This window comes from Hemitrygon akajei, chromosome 9 (genome assembly GCF_048418815.1).
Source record: "Hemitrygon akajei chromosome 9, sHemAka1.3, whole genome shotgun sequence".
Lineage (NCBI taxonomy): Eukaryota > Metazoa > Chordata > Chondrichthyes > Myliobatiformes > Dasyatidae > Hemitrygon > Hemitrygon akajei.
Genome location: NC_133132.1, coordinates 69228180 through 69243272, shown reverse-complemented (window position 1 = coordinate 69243272; position 15093 = coordinate 69228180). Strand labels below are relative to the sequence as shown.

Here is a 15093-nt window from a genome sequence, read left to right as displayed (position 1 = left end):
GGTCTATTTCCTTGCTTTATGGCTCTATGACTAACATTCCTTCAGGTTTCACAGCCGTAAAACTACATCCAAAATTGCCTTATTGCCTTGTTAAGCTTGCTATGTACTAGCTAAAAATATTCACCTGAGATAATTTAAGAGTTTTCAGTTCTCTATTGCTCTTGCACTGACAAATCCAAGTTAATTTTAGGGTGACTGAAATCTCTTGTACTTCTGCTGTTGTGAGAAAAGTTCCTAAAAGTTTACTATTGTCACCACTAATTAGTTTCCATTATGCTAATTTCCACAACAACATGTGTATGAAGCATTACTGAAAGTTCCTACGTCTAACTATATGTCAAAGCTTCCAGTGCAATCATCTTCAGTCCGAGCAAGCATTTTGCCCACTCTTACTGCTTCTGCTAAAAGTTGGGGAGTAAGGGAGCCTCAACCACATTCTCTGGTTGGACCATTACCCCAATTACCCCAAAGTTCTTTGGTACAATTCATTAACCTTTGGAGCCCTTTGTCCTGATATCTTTTGTAGATTCTTCGGCTCTTTAGGAGAGGTTCGATTAAGGGGATCTCAACTTCAGGTGCCATTCTTCAGTACCATCAACCTCCCTGATTGGATGGAGTTGGTCATGAATCCAGACAGTTGCAATTGGTACTTACAGCCTTCAACCCAATTTGGATTGCAAAATAATCTAAAGATCCTCTTTCCTAACAGCTGGAAGAACAGCCAAATGTTAATAGTCAGTTATTATTAGATTACAAAATAAGGGAATCTGATAATTCCTGATTTTCCATATAATTCTCATAATGTGCCAGCAGGAATAAAACCATGTGCAATTTACCCAGAGCAATTACAGCATGGATTAAATAGAAACAAAACTTTCCTTTACACTGCCCTCTCAAAACACTCCCATGACAGGTGTTGAATGAAAACAAAAGTTCATTTTAAACTACCCCACTGAAACTCTCCAAGGGACAGGTTTCAATACAGAATTTTTTGACATCCAGAAGTACTTAGTTGTTGCAATGCAATTGGGGTTGTTGCGAAAGGGACAGGAAAGACAATGCATACATGCAAGCTTTCTTTCTCTCCTTTCAAACTGCCTAATGAAACTCTACCAAGCTAGATAATGACCTCAAGCATGCCATTCATTTCCAATACTAAACATAGTAACAGCCTGTTGAGACAAAATAGAGATGGGGGAATAAATTTAATATATGTAGTTACAATCAGAGCTACGAAGCAGAAGATTCATGATGTGGAAAACCCAAGCCTTTGTCTGCCAAGATACTTAGAGAGCAACATTTGATACAAGTTCAATGCCAGATAATACTTACTTATATAAGCTTACTTGTTTACGTATATAAATTTACGTGTTGAGCACGGGAAATGATACCTTGTAATCCAGGCCTTTGGAACAGTTGAAGACAACACAAAACTTTCCCAGGGCCTAAAATGAATAAAGCAGATAACATTTCTTTACTTAGGTCCATTTAAAAACGCATCACCACTCTTTTTTTGGTCATGGAATCAGAATATGGAGAAAATGGAGTTGTTCTTCTCGGGGACGGAGGGAAATTTGATAGTTCCAAGTTAATGGGGAGTTTAAATAAAATAATTCAAGGAGAAACTGTTTCCTGAAACTAAAGGTTGCTAACCAGAGGGGATAGGGGCATGAGAAGAATAGGAACCAAGTTGTTGCAATCTGTAATGTACTGAGTCAAAAGTGAGTGACAACGGCTTCTGTAATGACTTTCAAAAGGGGACTCAGAATCAGAATCAGAATCAGGCTTATTATCACCAGCATGTGATGTGAAATTTGTTAACTTAGCAGCAGCAATTCAATGCAATACATAATCTAGCAGAGACAGAAGAAAAAGTAATAATGAATAAAATAAAACATAATAATAAATAAACAAGTAAATTACACATATTGAACAGATAATTAAAAAACGTGCAAAAACAGAAATACTGTAGATTTAAAAAGTGAGGTAGTGTCCAAAGCTTCAATGTCCATTTAGGAATCGGATGGGATAGGGGAAGAAGCTGTTCCTGAATTGCTGAGTGTGTGCCTTCAGGCTTCTATATCTCCTACCTGATGGTAACAGTGAGAAAAGGGCATGCCCTGGGTGCTGGAGGTCTTTAATAATGGACGCTGCCTTTCTGAGACACCACTCCCTAAAGACATTCTGGATACTATGTAGGGTAGTGCCCAAGAAGGAACTGACTAGAGTTACAACCTTCTGCAGCTTCTTTCAGTCCTGTGCAGTAGCCTCTCCATACCAAACAGTGATGCAGTCTGTCAGAATACTCTCCACGGTACAACTATAGAAGATTTTGAGTGTATTTGTTGACATACCAAATCTCTTCAAACTCCTAAGGAAGTATAGTCGCTCTCTGGCCTTATTTATGACAATATCAATGTGTTGGGACCAGGTTAGATCCTCAGAGATCTTGGCACCCAGGAACTTGAAACTGCTCACTCTCTCCACTTCTGATCCCTCTTTGAGGATTGGTATGTGTTCCTTCATCTTACCCTTCCTGGATAAATATATTCCATGAAAACAACAGGACTACAGGAAACTGTAGAGCTTTGGGGTTATTCTGATCGGCAGCAGCGGAAGGCAGATGGAGCACCATCAAACGCAGTGAGTTCTTTCTCCTTGTGTGGGGGGGTTTCTCTTATTTTTTAAACCATAAAAGAGAGATAGGGTCTGGTGGAGCAGCCATTGGAATGGGGGCTAGAGTCAGAGTGGGAACTTAGAGGCTTTGACAAGAAGAGGCTGAGGCCAAAGAAACAGGTAAGAAGGGGAGGGTTTTCCTTTTGTTATTGCTGATTTGGTCTTGGTTGCCGATAGTACAGTGTAGGGCAGTGGAATGCTCCTCCTGTACAATGTGGGAATTCATGGAACCTGATGACTACACCTGTGGGACGTGCAGCCAACTTCAGCTCCTGAAAGACCTCATTAAGGAGCTAGAGCTGTATTTGGATGAACTGAGAATCATCTAGGAGGCAGAGTAAGTGATAGGTAAGACTTTTGAGCAGGTAGTTCCATTCAGACTGCAGAAGTCAGGGAGTAGATGGGTGAACACTGAGAGAGGTAAAGGGAGAAAGAAGTCAGTGCAGGATCCCCCTGTGGCCATTCCCCTCAGCAATAGGTACACCTATTGATACAATACACCTAGCAATACACCTTTTGATACTGATGAGGGTGTGACCTATCTGGGCAAGGCAGCAGCAGCCAGACCAAATAGCACTGTGGTCAGCTCTGAGCTTCAGAAGGGTAAGGTGAAATCAGGTGGAGCAATAGTCAAAGAAGACTCAATAGTTAGGGGGAAAGATAGGAGATTCTGTGGCAGCAAAAGAAATGCCAGTATAGTGTGTTACCTCCTTGGGCTAGGAGCAGTTCTTGAAGGGAAGAGTGAGCAGCCAGTATTCATGGTACATGTTGGTACCAATGACATAGGCAGGAGAGGGGTTGAGGTCCTGTACAGTAAATTTAGGAGTTAGGAAGGAGGCTGAAGAGCAGGACCTCCAAGGTGGTAATCTCTGATTACTTCTGGTGCTACGAGCTAGTGAAGGTCAGAACAGGAAGATAGCACAGATGAATGAGTGGCTGAGGAGATGGGGCAGGGGACAGAGTTTCAAGTTCTTGGATCATTGGAACCATTTCTGGGGAAGGGGTGACCTGTACAAATGGGACAGGTTGCAGCTGAACTGGAGGGGAACCAATATCCTGGGAGAGAGGTTTGCTTATGCTATTGGGGAGGGTTTAATCCAAATTTGCAGGGGGGTGGGAACTGAAGTGAAGATGCAGAGGATGGGGGCGGTTGATACACAAGTACATTGATGAATACAATGATGATCATTGTAGCCATTACAGAGACTTGGATGTCTCAGGGGCAGGAATGGCTCCTGCGTGTGTCGTGCTTTAGATGTTTAAAAAAGGACAGGGAGGGAGGTAAAAGAGCTGAGGGCGAGGCATTGCTAATCAGGGACAGTATATCACAATAGTTGGGCATGTCGTGGATAGTCTGAGCATTGTCAAAGGTTACAGCAGGACATCGATAGGATGCAGAACTGGGCAGAGAAGCGGCAGATGGTGTTCAACCCAGATAAGTGTGAAGTGGCTCATTTTAGTACAGGCAGTCCCTGGGTTACAAACAAGTTCCGTTCCTAAGTCTGTCTTTAAGTCGGATTTGTACGTAAGTCAGAACAAGTACATCTGGTATTATTTAGCGTCAGTTAGTCAAACGTTTGTCTTAGTATTGTTACAAAGGATGAACAACTCTGATGGGCAGAAGGGTGCAGAGTGGCCCATGCCCCCCCCCCTTTTTGGAGAATCGCAAATCGCTACTATTTCGATGCTGCTAACAAGGAAGTAAGAGAGACAAAAGGAAATCTGCCAGGGCAGTTGTTATTGATAACAGCTCATGAAAGAGAATGAGAGAGAGACACACAGCTAAGAGTTACCCAGGGTGGATCGTCTCCTAGTGACAAGAGAGGAGATTTACTGCTATTGTCTTTTGGAGAAGGATTGTTTACTTGATACTGTTCTATTCATTGAAACCCCTCAGGGGACAATCAGAGTGGGCTGGCTTGATGGGTTACATCATCCCAACCTGATTGACACCTAAGACCCCGTGAGTGGGGGTAAAAGTGAGGTCTGGGGTAACACCCCTCAGTCGCACCAGGAGAAACGCTAGTGAGCAGCAGAAACCCACGAGACAGTGTGGGACATCGGAGACCGAACGAAGGGTCGGTAAATTTTAACTCACAGTGTTTATAGCAAGACTGGTGGGGGATTGTACGTGTGTCCACGCTTACCTGGGTGCTGAGTCCACCACGGAAGAACGGTCTAGCTAAAGGACGGAGGGGTCACACTTGAATGGCCACAACAACGACACATCGACGGATCGAAATTGTAAAGGAAGGTCGGCAAAGACCATAGCTGTTACTGTTTGCGCGCTCTCTTTCTCTAGTCTCTCTCTCTCTCCAACAATTGCAACACATCGACCGACAACTACCGCAGCCTGCATGAACTGAACTGAACTTTATATTTCCATCTGACAATTCATTATCCCCTAGACAACGATAGAGCTTGTTTTATTATTGATTATTATTATACCCGCAATTTTAGGTTTAGTATTGCTAACGTGTATTATCTGTATATTTGCATTGATATTGATTTGTATATTTTTACTAATAAACACTGTTGAAAATAGTACCACCAGACTCCAACGGACACTTCTATCTTTGCTGGTAAGACACCCAGTTACGGGGTACGTAACAGTATATATTTTACCTTTTTATGCATATAAAACACTTAAGAAACGTATGTATTCCAATAATTAAACCACTGCATTGCTTAGTAATAATTGTAGCTTTCACATGCTCCATTATTCTCACTTTATCCTTTATCCTTTAAAATTGTTCCGATCGTTGACCGACTGTAGCCTAACACTTTTCCAATGACCGATGGCGTTTCACCTCTTTCCAAACGCTTTATTATTTCCACTTTATTTTCAATCGTGATCACTTCCCGTCAATGGAACAGAAACACCGCGGGCAGCAGGTCCCAAGGTCCGCTGGGTCCTAAGGACCACCGCACTGAATTCCCCGGGTCCGCACTGAGACACGTTAAATGGGACAAGTGGGGGCTGTGTTGGGTTTGGGTATTTGATCCTCCACAATATTCCACGTGGGAATTTGAACTGGAGGTAGCAGTGTTTTTTTGAGATCGAGTTGCGAGCTCAACATCAACCCAGCACAGATGGTACAGGAGTCACTGGATCGACATCAACCCAGCACGGGAGCGGTCTGTCACTGGATCGAACTTGGGAACCTCCGTTCTTGAGCCCGGCGCTGATCTCACTGTGCCACCAGCTGACTAGAACGGGGGGGGGGTGGGAGGGGGCGGGGTCAGGGTGAATCTTGCTAAGAAAAATTTAAGCCAAATACAAAGTTACACACTCAACACAGAGTCAATGGCAACGACTTAAAATGGAGGACGGCAGTCTCCTTCTTCAGTTTGTAAGTACCAGTTGTCCGTAAGTTGGATGTTCGTAACTCGGGGACTATCTATAGTCAAATTTGAAGACAGAATATAATATTAATGGTAAGATTCTTGGCAGTGTGGAGGATCAGAGAGGTCTTGGGGTCCGTGTCCATAGGACACTCAAAGCTTCTGTGCAGGTTGACAGTGTTGTTAAGAAGGCGTATGGTATGTTGGCATCCATCAACCATAGGATTGAGTTCAAGAGCCGTGAGGGAATGTTACAGCTTTACAAGACCTTAGTTTAACCCAACTTGGAGTACTGTGTTCAGTTCTCATCACCTCACTACAGGAAGAATGTGGATACTAAAGAAAGAGTACAGAGGAGATTTATGAGACCATAAGATACAGGAGCAGAAGTAGGCCATTTGGCCCATCGAGTCTACTCCACCATTCAATTATGTGCTGATCCAATTCTTCCAGTCATCCCACTTCCCTGCCTTCTCCCCATACCCTTTGATACCCTGGCTAATCAAGAACCTGTCTATCTATCTCTGCCTTAAATACACCCAATGACTTGACCTCCACAGCTGTTCATGGCAACAAATTTCACAGGTTTACCACCCTCTGGCTAAAATAATTTCTCTGCATCTCTGTTCTAAATAGATGTCCTTCAATCCTGAAGTTGTGCCCTCTTATCCTAGACTCCCCTACCATAGGAAATAACTTTGCCATATCTAAACTGTTCAGGCCTTTTAACATTCAGAATGTTTCTATGAGATCCCTCCTCATGCTCCTGAACTCCAGGGAATATAGCCCAAGAGCTGCCAGACATTCCTCATATAGTAACCCTTTCATTCCTAGAATCATTCTCTTGAATCTTCTCCTAACCCTCTCCAATGTCAGTATTTCCTTTCTAAAATAAGGAGCCCAAAACTGCACACAATACTCAGTGTGGTCTCGCGAATGCCTTATAAAGCCTCAACATCACCCCCCTGCTCTTATATTCTATACCTCTAGAAATGAATGCCAACATTTCATTTGAGTTCTTCACTACCGACTGAACCTGGACATTAACCTTTAGGGTATCCTTCACAAGGACTCCTAAGTCCCTTTGCACCTCTGCATTTTGAATTCTCTCCCCATCTAAATAATAGTTTGCCCATTTATTTCTTCCACCAAACTGCATGACCATACACTTTCCAACAATGTATCTCATTTACTTCTTCTTTGCCCATTCCCCTAAACTATCTATGTCTCTCTGCAGGCTCTCTGTTTCCTCAACATTACCTGCTCTTCCACCTATCTTTGTATCATCAGCAAATTCAGCCACAAATCCATTAATCCAATAGTCCAAATCATTGACATACATTGTAAAAAACAGCGGTCCCAACATCGACCCCTGTGGAACTCCACTGGTAACTGGCAGCCAGCTAGAATAGGATCCTTTTATTCTCACTCTCTGTTTTCTGCCGATCAGCCAATGCTCCACCCATGCTAGTAACTTCCCTGTAATTCCATGGGCTCTTATATTGCTAAGCAGCCTCATGTGCAGCACCTTGTCAAAGGCCTTCTGAAAATCCAAGTACACCACATCCACTGCATCTCCTTGGTCTACCCTGCTTGTAATTTCCTCAAATAATTGCAGTAGGTTAGTCAGGCAGGATTTTCCTTTCAGGAAAACCATGCTGGCTTTGGCCTATCTTGTCATGTGCCTCCAGGTACTCCGTAATCTCATCCCTAACAATCGATTCCAACAACTTCCCAACCACTGATGTCAGGCTAATAGGTCTGCAGTTTCCTTTCTGCTACCTCCCACCCTTCTTAAATAGTGGAGTAACATTTCTAATTTTCCAATCATTGGATACAATTCCAGAATCTATCGATTCTTGAAAGATCATTGTTAATGCCCCCGCAATCTCTCCAGCTACTTCCTTCAGAACCCAAGGGTGTATTCCATCAGGTCCAGGAGATTTATCCACCCTCAGACTTTAAGCTTCCTGAGCACCTTCTCAGTCATAATTTTCACTGCACAAGGAAGTTGCCTGGTTTGGAGAACGGGCCTTATGAGAATAGGTTGAGTGAACGTGGCCTTTTCTCCTTGAAGTGACAGAGGATGCGGGGTAATCTGATAAGAGGTGTATAAGATGAAGAGAGGCATTGATCGTGTGGATAGCCAGTGACTTTTTCCCAGGGCTGGAATGTAATGGCTAACATGAGGGGGCATAGTTTTAAGGTGCTTTGAAGTAGGTACAGAGGGGATGTCAGAGGTTAGTTTTTCACACAGAGAGTGGTGGGTGTGTGGAATGCACTGCCAACATGGGTGTTAGAGGCAGATACAATAGGTTCTTTTAAGAGACTCTTAGATGGACACATAGAGCTTAGATAAATAGAGAGCTATGTGGTAGGGAATTTCTAGGCAGTTTTTAGAGTAGGTTCCATAGGCGGCAGACCATTGTAGGCCATAGTCAAAGGGGAATGAAAGAAAGAAACATTATATAAGAGGCAATTCTGAGTGAGTGTAGTATATGAATGTATCTGGATTATACTTTAGGGTCAGAATGTCAGATGTGAAAGTTTTGAAAAAGCATATGGCACGCCAGCAAAGTGAGATAGAAAAGCTTTAAAGAGAACATAAAGGCCAACTTTTTTCTAACACAGAGGGTAGTGGCTATATGGAACAAGCTGACAGAGGACATGATAGATGTGAGTAGATTTACATTAAAAACATTGATGTATAGGGATAGAAAAGGTTTAGAAGGACACGGACCAAATGCAGCCAACTGAGATTAACTTATGTTGGCTACTTGATCAGCATCAATGAGTTGGGGTATTTCCATGCAGTATAAATCCAGAGCTTTACAAAACACTGGTTGGGTTGTAGCACAAAAAAAAAACAAGCTGCTGGTGGAACTCAGTGGATCAGGCAGCATCTGTAGAAACAAAGACATAGTCAATGTTTTGGGATAAGGACCATGCATCAGGACTACATCAGGAATATTGTGTGTAGCTCTGCCCTCCACACTACAGAAAAGATGAGAATGTACAGCAGCACATAGCAGTTGTAAAATGTGATTCAGCAAGGTGTTATCTGGATTGGTTATGGGGAGAGATTGCAGAGGTTGAGCATATTTTCCTGGAGTGAAGGATGCTGAGGGCTGACTTAATAGAAGTAACTAAGATGATGAGAGGGTAGATACTCAAAATCTGTTCTCCAACAGCCATGCAAGATAAGACTCTATTTCAGAGTTAAAGGATTGCAAGTGTGTGTTGCTGAATTTACATAGATCAGCTATCCAAAATGGGATGGCAAGTTATAATGGGATGCATCTTAGGGTTTATGTTTCAATGTGTCAGCCTGAATCCAGTCAATGTAGAGTTCTATATGGTGGATTCATACAGGAGGTCATTGGCTTTACTGAACAAATCTAGCAGGTTCCTTCAGATCCTTCAGAGAAAGGAACTTGCCACTGCTCTGGCCCCCACATTCTTTTATACTGTACATGGGTATTCCTGTTCCCTGAGTTATCATATGTAGCTACGGTGGTAACCACAACACTCAAAAGACTCTGCCAGAGGCTGGCCAAACATTCACTCAAACTGCTGAATGAAAATTGCTGCTCATTAATGGGGAAAGCCAGTCATAGTTTGACCTGGGTTACAGTGACAGGTTGGTCAGGCTAGGTCTTTATTCCTTGGAATGTAGGAGAATTAGGGATAATTTTACAGCAGATTTCTAACCTTGATATCTCTTTTTCCTTTTCAAGGTTCTTTTGACGACTCTGACCTGGAGTTACACTCTGACTTCGGTTCTTTACAGGAATGGGACCTGCTCTCAGGGTTTCATGACCAGCCGCTTTTTGATATCTCAAGGACACAGCCTGGAAGACTAGCACATCTTCAGGGTGCCAGATTTTGGTGGCTCTGGAGATGGGCTGATTTTAGGCCAGTGTCCCTGACTGAGGTGTTGTGGAAGAACACAGAACATCGGGTGCAGCGGGTTAGCTGCCGTGGGCTGTGTGTTTGGAGAGCTGCGCCTTTCTGGTGCAAACTCTCTGGGTGCAGAGCTCGGAAAAAGCAACGCAACAGACTTTTAACATTGTAAATCAGCGAGTTGCTTGTTATGTCTCCCTTCTCGCTGTGAAATGGGGACACCACTTTTACTCTTATTAGGGAGAGAGTGGTATGTTGAAGTACCAGGTGAACAAGTAGTCTTTGAGGTACTGCAAGTCTGGGTCTTTACTGATGCTTTGCTGCACACGAGTGCTCAGTGGAGGGCGCTGATGTTTTTTTGCCAGTGGGAGTGGGGGGGGGGGGTGAGGGTCGTGGCTTTGCTGCTGCTTATGCATGGGAGGGTGGAGCTGGGGGTGGGCTTAGGGGTTCTAATGTTTAATTGTCATTCATTCTTTGGAGCACTCCTCTGTTTTTGTGGACGTTTGTGAAGAAAAAGAATTTCAGGATGTATACTATATACATTTCTCTTACATTATATGTACCTATGAAACCTATTGAAGTAATTAGAATTATGAGATTGCTCTTCTTGCTAAAAGAGAGGTAAAAACTAAAACCTGTAGGTTAGGAGTATTTAAAGTTATATCTTCATTTGCAATAATACCAAACAAGGCAGTAAGGGGATTTGGGTCAAATTGGACCCTAAAAAGTTGTGAGAAGGTATGGAATACTTCCCGCCAAAACTTTTCAATTTCAGGGCAAAACCAAAACATATGAATTAAAGAGGCATCAGCAGAGTTGCATTTATTACAAAGTGGAGAAACATTCAGATAAAAACTGGACAGCTTCTGTTTCAAAATGTAAGCTTTAATGGAAGGAGTCTACCCCTCCTACACATCTTCAATGGCTACGTGATATTATGTCTTATTTAAATTTAGAAAAGATCCGCTGCTCAGTCTTAGATTCGAAACAATCTTTTTATGATATCTGGGGACCTTTCCTAAATTACTTTTCCAATTTATAAAGTTTAACAGTGCACAGACTTTTATGTATATTTTTATCTTCTCTTCTTAAGCGAATATGTTTTTTTTCTAATTATCCATTATCATCCATCAGCTTTTTTCTTTGGTAGTTGGTAGGGGGTTGACTTTTTTTTTATATAAAAAATTTCTTTTATGATGTATGACTTATCTTTAAATTTTTGATTACAGAGTGGTATACCTTAATGTGTTAAGCTATAACATTTTGATCAATTTTATTACAATATATAAATGTACTCAAGTTATGTTGAGATGTATCTATGTGTTGCACTCTGTAAATCTTGTTTTTTTCTTCTGAATAAAAATATTGTAAAAAGAAAAAAAAAGAATTATGAGAGACATAGATAAGGTGGGTAGGGTAAGGAAGTTTGTATCTAGAGACATAGGATTAAGGTGGTAGGGAAAAGATTTAAAAGAGACCTGAGGAGTAACTTTTTCAGACAGAGGGTGGTGAGTATATGGAACGAGCTGTCAGAGGAAGTGTTTGAGGTATGTACAATAATACCACTTAATAAGCACTTGGAGAGGTGGGGCGGCGGGATAAGAACAGAATGCAGGAAATTAGATTGACATTTTAAGCTTATACCCTTTGTAGCAGAACAACCTAAGGCAGGAGCAGGTAATAAATCTGGAGACACATGAGACTGGAGATGCTGGAACCTGGAGCAACAAACAAGATGCTGGAGGAACTCAGAGGATTGAACAGCTCCTGTGGGAGGGGGTAGGACCTGCCAACATATTGGGTTGAAACCCCACATCAGGTCCTGCATCTTGTTTGTTGGTGCAGGTGATAAATCTGTTGGGCACAATGCTTTACTTTTCCAATTATTACACTGCTTAAGTCTCCACTACAATAGGAGATAAAGGAGGCCAGTACTAAATAACATGCTATAAAATGTTAGAAGGGAATTAGAGTTATGGGAAAGATAATTTTCTGATCGTTGCTCAGCACTGAACACTTACTTTAGCGAGGTCTTTGACTGTTGCTGTTTTGCCTGTCCCTGATGGTCCTGATGGCAAGCCTCCGAGGTTGAAGTTCAGGGCTCCAGTCAGAGTTAGCCAGCAGCGGTCAGTCAGTGGAGTGATTACTAATCGGGGAGAGCAGCCAAGATACTCATAGCCATAGATGAAGGAGCTTTTGGTGTGCATTACGTAGCAAGAGTTGTTCTGCGTGTTCCATTCATAACGCAATTGCCTAAAACACAAATTTTCTGTCAGAGCTACTCCATGCCTTTCAAACACACATATTTCAGTAAGATGACAATAACCCTAAGTCACAATGCATCTTACAAATGCACCCACTGGGCTTCGAGCTGCAGCAGGGACTGTCAATTACTGTTTCTTTATAAATATATTCAATTCATAATACTGTCTACAATGCAAAAAGTTACCTTTGTGGAAGGTCTATCCACCTACTCCTATATACACAAGAACATATATACAGATGTATATGCAGTATAACATGCTTAAATAAATAGTGTATATTCTCTATGTATGCATACATCATGTGTTTAAACATCTACACAATTTATATTATGTATAAACAATATGCATACCACAGTGTGCATATGCTGCCTCTATATATTAGGCAGTGATAAATGTACATAATAAATGAGAAATAATTGCTGGGATAGCTCAGGAATAAAACATTCTGCAAGAGTAAGTGTGTCAGGGTCTTCAGATAACTTTGAAAATGAACAATGTGGCAACATCACATCTTTAAAAATGCTGCAAACACTCAGCAGTTCAGGCAGCATTTATGAAAAATGAAAGCCCTTTCAACAGAACTTTCTCAGGGAAGAGGAATCAAAAACTAAAGGGCATAGGTGTGGGTGAGAGGAGAAAAGTTTTAAAGGGACATGAAGGGCAACTTTTCCTCAAAAAGCTTGGTGCGTACAGTATACGGAATGTGCTGTTAAATCAAATGTTTGAGCTAGGACACTTGGACAGGAACATTGATAGGAAAGGTTTATGTGGAAATGGGTCAAACACAGACAAATAGGACTAGCTTAGATGGGAATCTTGGCTGACATGAACTTGTTGGACTAAAAGCCCTATTTATTTGTTATTTTACTCTATGGTTCTATTCCATTTTACATCAATGGCAGTGAGGCAGAGAGTTTCAAGTTCCTAGGAGTCTACATCACTGACACCCCGTCCTAGTTCAACCAGATAGATGCCATGCCCTAGAAGGTGCACCTGTGCTTCTACATCTTTAGGAGGCTAAAGAAAATTGGCATGTCTCTTTTAACCCTTACCAATTTTTATTGATGCACCATAGAAAGGATCCTATCAGTAGGCATCAAAACTTGGTATGGCAACTGTTCTGCAAAGATTGCAAGAAACTGCAGTGAGTTGTGGACACAGTTCAGCACATCATGGCAAACAACTTCCCCTCCATAGACTTCCTTATATACTTCTCGCTGCATCAGGAAAGTGGCCAAAATAATCAAATGAGGCAGGGGAAGAATGTGCAGGAATGGAAAAGTTGGGTGACTAATGGTAGGGGAGATATTCAGCAAGAATGGTGAGTTGAATGACCAAATGGTAGATAAGGAATGGTTGGCAAGTCAGGTGATGAATGCTTGGAGCTGGTGGGCAGGATAAGTGGAAGAGGGAGGACATATAATGGCCACTTAAGGACCATATCCAGTGAGGGCTGAATAGCTAGCTGAATCTCAGGCTGGACAACCCCATCCCAAGCCTCTACCCCTGAAGGAAACCTGACTGTCTATGAAGAGCTGACGTTAAGCCAGCTGGTCACTACAGACCCTCCACATTACCCAAGGCAACTACCTTCTATCCACAGAATCACTGTACTCCTTCAACTGATATTTAAATTATGCCATTCTGCCCACAACCCTGATGGAGACTGGAGACAGAGGGGCTGGCAGACTCCCCAGTGTGTCTAACTGCAATATTGCTTTTCAGACTGATTATTACCTGGTCCACTCAAAATCTTCTGTTTTGAAGACCTTCTTAACAATTAAGTCACCCAGCACATCACGGCAGTGTACATTGATGGTTACCAGACTCTCCAACACTGTCTCTTGAGAGGGTCGCAGAGGCACACACACAAGCTCAGCCAACATATCAAGCCTATTCATCAGCTCTAGATGGACTTCCTGTAGCTGGCTTTGTGGCTTGGTCCCACGGAAGCAGTTCATGCAATCTCGGTTGAACATTATCTGGCTCTGCACCAACACAAAAACAGCAAATTTCAGATGGGTAAGGTGCTGCTTGCCCTTTTGTTTTGAAACAAAAAATACCAAACCCAATGAGATTTGAGGGCTTGCATGCTGTATTAACCACCTTAAGCTATTGTGGTCTAGAAGGATAGTGTCAACATCATCAATAATTACTTTCAAAGGGAAATTAGCTATGAAACATTGTGCTCTGGAGGGGAGGACAATTAGATAACTCATGATGAGTCGGATAACTCATGATTGAAGGATTCTTGAAGAGACTTTCCACATCAGTGCCTTGAAGTATTTGTTTTCCTCAACAATGACTTTCTCCTATCACACCTGATACAGCTCACAAATGTACCTCTTCTATTTCCTACATTCATGTTCTCACCCTTCTTCTTTCAATCAGAACAAGGATAGGATTTCCCATATCTTCACCATCCTCCCCAATTGGTTCCATATTTAACAGATTGTCCTCCATAATTTTCACCCCCTTCAACAGGATTCCACCACCACATGTTCCAACACTCTTGTACAGTAAAGATAAACTCTTGATGTCACAATCCATTTCATCACACCCCTTGAACCTTGTTGTTTGCTTGCACTGCACTTTCTTTATAGTTGTTACTGTCACGGTCCCGATCATTAATTCCCTATCTTTCTCCTAATTTCCTTTGATTATGCCATGGTTCCGACTGCTAATTTCCCATTTGCTTCTAATTCTCTTTGATGATGGCACATCAAGACCTGCAGCATTAGAACCCCGGCATCACAACCACTAGTCGCCAGATGGTTGGTTTTGCCTGTGTGGTAATTAACGTTTCCCAGCCGCTTAGGACTGTGTGTTTAAGCTTTGCTCCAGTTTCTCTGTTTCTCCTCCATCTCTCTGTGTTAAGGCTCCGTGTCAAGATCCTTCTTGTTTG

General features: G+C 42.2%; 1 protein-coding gene across 1 annotated transcript in view; it reads right to left on the bottom strand.

The window, feature by feature from the left end:
- Positions 1 to 15093, bottom strand: part of LOC140732660 (dynein axonemal heavy chain 6-like) — a 549473-nt gene that overhangs the window by 345762 nt on the left and 188618 nt on the right. Inside the window, 3 exon segments of the mRNA XM_073055353.1 lie at positions 1392 to 1445; positions 11946 to 12177; positions 13926 to 14176. Of these exon segments, the coding sequence (XP_072911454.1) occupies positions 1392 to 1445; positions 11946 to 12177; positions 13926 to 14176 (537 nt within the window).